General features: G+C 46.5%; 1 protein-coding gene across 3 annotated transcripts in view; it reads left to right on the top strand.

Annotated features, from left to right (window-relative positions):
- Positions 1 to 3,389: 3,389 nt before the first annotated feature.
- The window catches only part of CDK14 (cyclin dependent kinase 14), a 676,419-nt gene continuing 672,164 nt past the window's right edge, over positions 3,390 to 7,644 (top strand). Inside the window, exon 1 of one of the 3 annotated variants that reach the window (XM_019497919.2) lies at positions 3,390 to 3,718. In XM_019497919.2, the coding sequence (XP_019353464.1) occupies positions 3,628 to 3,718 (91 nt within the window). In that variant the 5' untranslated portion in view covers positions 3,390 to 3,627. The remainder of the gene's footprint in view (positions 3,719 to 7,644) is intronic. The other 2 variants (XM_059729021.1, XM_006258932.4) reach the window with 2 other exon arrangements.

Genomic DNA, 7,644 nt, shown 5'->3' with positions numbered 1-7,644 from the left:
AAAGAGACACTGAAAATGTTATTCTATAAATGATATATTTTTAATTCCTGCTGCTGACACTTATGAATTTATATGACTTGTTATTACTGTACACCATCATTTATTTTTAAACAGTTCATATAAAATATGGACAAACAAAAAAACAAATAGACTATTTTGTTGTTCAAGTTTTAGAAACCTATAGGCTACATTTCTGCAATTCTTTAATTGTACAGGTCTTTCAAGGTTCTAGCTAATGTAGAATGTAGCTGCATATAGCTAATTAACCAGCACGTATATCTGTGCTCTGGTATCTTGCATTGCCTACTTACCCATCTCTAGATCAAACTGAATTGCTAGTTGCAATATATAAAGACCACATTAACACTCAGAGGCCTCAGTCAGGAAGAGAGGCCCCCACTGTGCATACTGTGGATGCCAGAGATGGTCAAAGTAGAAACTGTCCAGTTCATTATTTATGGTCTATGGGCAGAGTACACAGTTAGGGTAACCTACTCCCCTCTAGCTAGAGTAAGAATAAATGGGAGGTTTAGATAAAGACCAACAGTAAGACTTTTTCTACAAACTACTACAGAAGTACTGTAGAGTTAGCATATTTCCAGGTCCAAAAGAGGGGATACCTGTCATGCACTGGGGGAAGGGGAGGAGGGAATATGACAGTGGGGGGCAGTAACATGCTGGTACCCTGTCCCTGCTGTTGCCCCTCACTGCCAAGCCACTGACTCCACCCTGCCGCTGTCCCCTCACTCCCAAACCACGGTACCCTGCTCCCCTGAGCCATGATGATGCCCTTCACTTCCGACCTGCAACTCCCCCCCCCCCCCCTCCCCCCGTCCCTGCTGATGCCCCTCACTCCCGACCCACAGCCTCTTGCTGGAAGGGCCCCAGCTGTTCCTGTCCTGAGTGGGCTAGAGTGTGGTGGCTTTGATTCATGCAAGTGTTGTGGCTTGGATTCATGCAGAGTATGTCTGGCCCCAGTGCAGGGTGGAGGGAAGAGGAGGGGAGACTTGTGGCATCTCCCACCCTGGGATGGGTTTGCCATGCTGTGCCGGACAGCCTGGCCATGGCCCCCTTTGCCCTCCTTTCCCCTCTCTCCCCCCACCTGTCCTGGCAGTTTCTCTTGGCTGCTCTGCCCCTGCAAGCACAGGCACTGCCCTGGCTGGCCGCAGACTTCCCCGCTGCCCTCAAAGATTTCCTGCCTCTTTCCCCCACTGGAGGGGTGGGCAACACTTCTGCCCTCCCTGCCGTTTTGCAGCCTCAGCCTCTGCCCCTCTGCCCTGACCAAATGTCCAGGATTTTGCTTTGCTCTGCTGGTGGGAGCGGGGGAGGGCAGTTGGAGGCACCAGGGGGCACCACATGAGTCTGTGCACACCTCTGCAGCTGCAGGCTCTATGCTCCCTGCTGCCTCCCATTGCCCTCCCCCTGCTCCCACAAGTGGAGCAAAGCAAAATCCTGGACATTTGGTCAGATTTAAAAAACCCACCTGGACGGAGATCAGAGGGCTCAAAAAGAGGACATAGCTGGGAAAACCCAGATGTATGGTAACCCTATTTAATGTTAGTTTTAACATCACTCTGTGAGAAAAATTTGGTTCTCCTTGGGACTGCTTTTTCTGTTTTTCCCTTCCCACCCTCTGCTCTGTTCCTTCCTTGCCTTTGTATCTTTGTTCCTTTGTTCTCTGTGGATTTCCTTCACTTCTTATACCATTTCACATTTCCCACCTTTGCCTCTAGCAACTAAGTAGTTGACATGAAGGTATTGTATTAGTTGGTACTTCAAAGAACTCAACAGGGGACAACACATTTCACATCATTGAGAACCAGGTTTCACAGACAGAGCATGTCTCTACATAGGGAAACGTACCAGCATTACTGCACTGCTGTTGCTGTACTGGTTTACTTCTCTACAGTGTGAATATGTCCTCTGGAACACACAAATACATCTGGGTACGTACATATTGTGCATGTTATGGAAGCCTGTCCCTACCTCAAAGAGTTTAATTTTGCAGATGGCCTGTGCCCGATTACCTCAGTGCTAGTCTAGACAAAGTGCATTTTAAATTGAGTTAACACTTCTTAGTATCCAGCCAAGGTGCATGTTCCTATGAAACATAATTGTGTTAGTATATATCAAAATACAAGTTGTATACACTGGGGTTTTGAAATGTATTAGCTGAAAAGGTGGGTTTTTTTTAATATTTACTTTGTAACCTAGCATAGCCACACCCAGATTTCATCTCCATAGGCTGAAAAGATTCATTTCCCAATAACTCAGCTCGACTGAATCTGTTTAACATGATCAAAAGTCCTGGACACTCGTTATGATGGGAACTGGGCCGCTTAAAGCCACTGGGTCTATTTTTGAAACACGAAGAAGCCCAAGTCGGTTGTAATTGAAGAGCTCAGCGTGTATTGCATAGGCCTTGTGTAGATTATCGTCTAATCTGGGAAGAGATGGCTGCAACCTCAACCAAGCAGCAGCCTGCTTTGAAGTGAAGTGTCTGGGTGCACGAGCTGGAGTTTTATAGAGGTAGGGACCGGGCTCAGAGGGAAGAAGGGGACATGAAGTTGTGGCAAGGGCTGGACTTCAGGGGGCTGTTGCAGCTCCGAGTAGGTATTGGCTAAACCAAGGTAAGATGGCTCGTGTGGGATATGGAGGGGATGGAGGCACTGAGCCTGGCATTTTGTTTTCTGGTTTATGTACCTGATGACAGTATATATGTAAAACACATTTAATTGTAGTTGGGTAATACCTTTGTGTCTTGTTGGCCGATACTAGCTTTTGTATATGTTAAGTTGTACGTGATGTCGGTTGTCATGTTAGGTATTATATAATCCTTGAAAATTGTAACTTCTTCTGTTGCGGTCGTTTTAGATGCGTATTTGGTTTAGGTGCGTATTTGTTTTCTAATTAAATGTTAAAAATAAAAGTCCCACCCTCCAAGCAGGGAAGAGCCAGCGGCAGAGGACAAGGAGGGAAATCCCGGCCTCCAAGGGAGACCTGCAACTTCTGCCGGCGGGCCTGTGGCTCGAGGACCGGACTCTTCAGCCACCTCAAGCCCCGTCAGGGAGCTGCGGCAGGGACCGTGCTGCAACGGGGGACGGTGGGAGGTCGCTGCCCACAGCCAGAGGAGCCTTCAAAACAGGCTTGTTAGCAGGGGCAGCCAGCACCGCCCGCGAGAGCCCCGGGAGCCTGCGTCCTCCCCCCCTCCCCGGCGCGGCGCCGCCCGCCTTGTCTCCCCGCCGCCCGCCTGCAAGTCCGCTGAGCCGCAGGGAGCTCCGGCAGCGCGCTGAGCCCCGGCCCCGCCCCGGGCTCCCCGCCGCCCAATGAGCGCGGCGGGGCGGGGGCAGCCCGGCTCCGAGCTGGCTGAGACGCCGCAGCTGCTCGGCCCGGCCCGGCCCAGCGCAGCGCCCCGGCACGGCCCGGCCCGGCCCAGCCCCGAGCCCCAGCAGAGATGAGCGGGACGGCGGCTGCCTCGGGCACCACGTAGGACGCCGCCCCGCCCCGCCCCGCCCCGGAGCCGAGCGGAGGCGTCTCCCTGCCCCGCGGGGCGGCCCGTGTCGGCGCGCTCTCCGTAGCCCCCAGCCGCTGCGCTGCGCTCGTTGCCGGGCGGGCGGGGGCGGCCCGATGTGCGACGCGCTGGACGCGCCGGCCGCCGAGAAGATGGGCAGGATGAAAAAGTTGCGCCGAACTTTGTCCGAGAGTTTCAGCCGAATCGGTGAGTGGGGCCGGGGCCGTGGGGGGCGCGGGGCGGTCGGGGTGAGGGCGCCGTGCGGGTCCCCCGCTCTCCCCGGACAACTTCGCCCGCGCCTGCTTGGACTCCGCCGGACCCCGCTCACCTGCCGAAGCACAGCCCCGCTTTCATTACCCCCTTTCTTGGGTGTCTCTCGGCCCCTGCTCTCCGGGATCTGCTGCCAGTCTCTCCACTTATTTCCTTTTTTCTTAAAAAAACAACAGACCAAACCAAACCAAACCTCATCCCCTGAATAACGTTTGGGAAGGAACAAAGATCTCTGGGCTGCTGCTTCAGCAGGCGCCTGCTGCTGGACTGGCTGCACGTTGAGTTATCTCTGGTTTCTTTCTTTCTTTCTTTTTTTTGCAGTGAACCTTTCAGGGCTGTGCAGAGCGCCCCAGACAAAAGAGGTGGCAAAACAAATGATTCCCCATTCCCCCTCATCCCCCCTTTCCTCACAGGACGTCTCTGACATTCCTTCAAGGCTGAGGCACAGACAGCAGATGATAGGAGATCAGTGATAGTTAGGAGGGGAGACAAAAGAAGCCTGTCTGTCATCTCCTGCTGCTAACCCTTGTCAGTCTCTCCCTGAACTAAAACACCTAGAGATTGTGTTATTTTACCAACACCTCCCACCTGACCTTAGTTATCTTCTTCTGGTACCTCCAAGCTGATTTGTTTCTGGCACCCATTTGCTTTTTGCCTTTAACATTGTCCTGTGCCGGTCCTCTTGGGGCGCTTCAGTTTTATGCTCTGTGCTTAAATTGATCTTTTTCACTCAAATTGGCATTTTCGATTCTTGGTACAATAGACTGTTCTTGATCTAGCGTCTGAAGTCTGAGTCAACTAATATGTCATTGTTAGTTCCTGCTGACAGCATGAGACTAATCACTGACAGCCAGCAAGGGAGCAGTGCAACTTGGAGTTGTCTTGGCTGGCTTTGTGTCCCCTCCGTCCCGATTCTGAGCTGGGGTTAGAGCAGCTGGACGTCTCCTGGATGTTATGCCGGCTGCTGGTGGCCCTGAGGGGCTGATATAGCAGCCTGGAATGACTTGCCACAGCCACACCCCCTTCTCTTTGTCATTCCTCCGACACCAACTAAAGACACGAGGACGGCTGAAGAGCTGTTATGCTGTTCACTCTGCACCGCTCTGCCAGATGATTCCCATACAGTGGTTTGATCCTTTTGTGGTTGGCAGTGCCAATTTTAGAGGGGCTTTGTGCCAGAGGCAGAATATGAAGTGCTGCAATTCTCTCCTACATCCAGGGCATGTTGTAGCCTCTTGATAATACACATCAAAAAGATGTTGAATAGTATAATGCTGGTGTGCGTGTGTGTAATAATAATAATAATAATAATAAAAATGCAAGTCAACATCTTACACATGCTCATTTTAAAGAATTGCTGATATTTAAGTGAAAGAAAAGATCTGAATCCAGGCACTTTCCCCTCGTCTTTTTCTGGGACAAAAAAGGAGTGGAAAGAGCTAATTCATATTTGTGAAGAGAAGGGGAAAAGTGCTCCAAAGGTGAATGCCAAATTCCAAATCTGGAACAAATATTTATAGCCCTGTTTTATATTTTCTTGTATCACTGTGAAAATAGTATGTATTTATAATCACATACACATCCAGAGCAAATAATGTGCTTTTTAAAAATAATTTATGCTTGCTAATATATGTATCTCTTCGACCTGATTTATCAGGTAGATGATAGTTCAAAATAAATAATTATTGAATGGCTTGGCTTTGCTTTTTTTTTTTTTTAAAGCAAAGACCATTGTTGGTTTTTAACCAATGGTTGTCCAACACTGGGCTTCTGGGTAAAGCCCTGACTGTAAAGAGTTCTGTGCGAACTTAATTTATGCTGGGGGCAGCCCCATTGACTGCAGGTCTCTGCAGCATTGGAGCTAAAGTGAGCTGGCTTCTACAAGTTTTACTGCAGTGCAGCTTCTTGGTGACTACCTCTTTTGAGCATCAAGTCACACGGATCCTCATCCCGAGCTCATTGGATTCCTTAGTCAGAATCCAGTATTGTTTATTGGACTTTGAATCAGGCCTTTTTAGAGGAATTTTAAATTTAAACTCATCTTGGAAAAAATTGGTTCAATTAAATACATAAAGAATGAAGTCTATTAATCTTTGGAGACAGCAAGGGGTGTTACAAACACACAGCTACTTGTTATGTACTACTATGCATTTACTCATTAGTTGATACTGATATGTGAGCTAGTTTCTTGAGTTTATTGTCAAATCTAGGTTTGTTTTTCATGCGCTGATGCCCTCAATTGCTACACATTAGATGTTTGAATGACATGTTTTTAGAGTTCATGCCAACTGCGCTTCCCTCTTTATGTAATGCAACTTTATCTATTTATTCTTAAATATAAAAACTTTTTTTAGTTTACTTGGGATCTTTGGCCTGGGTTTGCTGCACAGATTTGCTGTATTTTGTTTGCGGTAATCCCAGCTTGCATAGTTCACACATCTCATGTGCAGGATAAAAGTTCATTTAGTAATTTTGTTATTAAAATCCAGCTACACCTATCAAACTTGTCCATATACAGTTAGTCATGTTTTGGCCTTGGCCATTTAGCTGCTAGAATGTTTTCAGTCACACTGGTATTCTTCATACATGAGTATGGGGTTTGTGGACAATCACTTTCGCATTGCCCAGGGCCCCAGAAACACACAGACACGTACAGCCCAGTGCAGCTTTGCGTTCAAATAACTTTCACCAATATCCCAGGAAGTTTAAAGTTAAGGTAAGTACTGTTCTGAACTCACACTTAGAGGCTAAAGACAGGAAAAGTAAAACAACCCTAGAAGTAGTCTTTTAAATTCTAATTTCCTGGGTTTTTGTTCATGTATGGGTTTTTTTGCCTTTTCCTGATGATGTAATATTTCCTGGTGGGATCATACTTTTAGTAACTTGTTAAGGTTAATATAATTTTGCTTTGTTTTTTGTTCTGAAATCCATCACTTCTCTCCAAATAGGCTGAATTCCAAGTATGGCAGGTCTCCCATAAATAATGATTTGTTAAAAGACCGAATGTTCTTTTTACCTTTTTTGTTGTTCTGCTGTAGTTTCTTTATGGGTTTTGCATGGTATTTTTTGAGTAATAGAATGAAATGTAAAGTAACACTGTAAATATAATAATTCAAATAATTTATAAATGTTCAAACTGTCTGAATCCAGTAGTTAATGACTCAGACCATGACACACAAGAACAGTGAAAGTATAAATAGTCATTATGAATAGTCATTCTTAGAACATTGATATAGTAGTTCAGATTTTTTCCTTTAATAGGTATTATTGGTGTAGAGCTAATGGCTTTTCAGAAATTAGTCACCAAGCATAATGGTTGTCATGTTGGAAAGCTGTAATTTACAGTTATCTGAAGGAGTTTATCATATCATATGAAGCTTTTTGCTAAAAGTTGCTTGTAGACTTCTTAAACCGTATGGTCTTTCTTTAATGTTAGTGTATGTAAGTGTTAACCCTTCTGGCACATTACTTAACTCTTGTTGAGAAAAGGGTGCCTGGAAGGTGTGTGCATTGCTGATGAAAAAGGCACCTGTGCCTGAAAGCTTGTAAAGAACAATTTTTCCAACTATCCAGTTGGTCTAGTAAAAGATAATACACTTACCCAAATAACCTTGTCTGCCTGTTGTTGATATAATACTCTGACTTTACGTGGTACTTTCTGGTGCATAAAATATGATAAAAAGTAAAGACTGCCCAGAAAAAAAGATGTATATTCATCCATGCAAATAATTTAAGGTTAGTTATTTACATATAAGACTTGACCCTGAGCCTTGGCTATGCCAGATCCTCCCTGGTGCAACCAGATTGGAGAGGAGCTATAAAACCATCTTTGTAATCTCCAGGGCTCAAGTTAAGGGGTCACT

This window comes from Alligator mississippiensis, chromosome 5 (genome assembly GCF_030867095.1).
Source record: "Alligator mississippiensis isolate rAllMis1 chromosome 5, rAllMis1, whole genome shotgun sequence".
Classification (NCBI taxonomy): domain Eukaryota; kingdom Metazoa; phylum Chordata; order Crocodylia; family Alligatoridae; genus Alligator; species Alligator mississippiensis.
The sequence above is the reverse complement of the archived record's forward strand: the minus strand, read 5'-3'. Positions and strand labels throughout refer to the sequence as shown.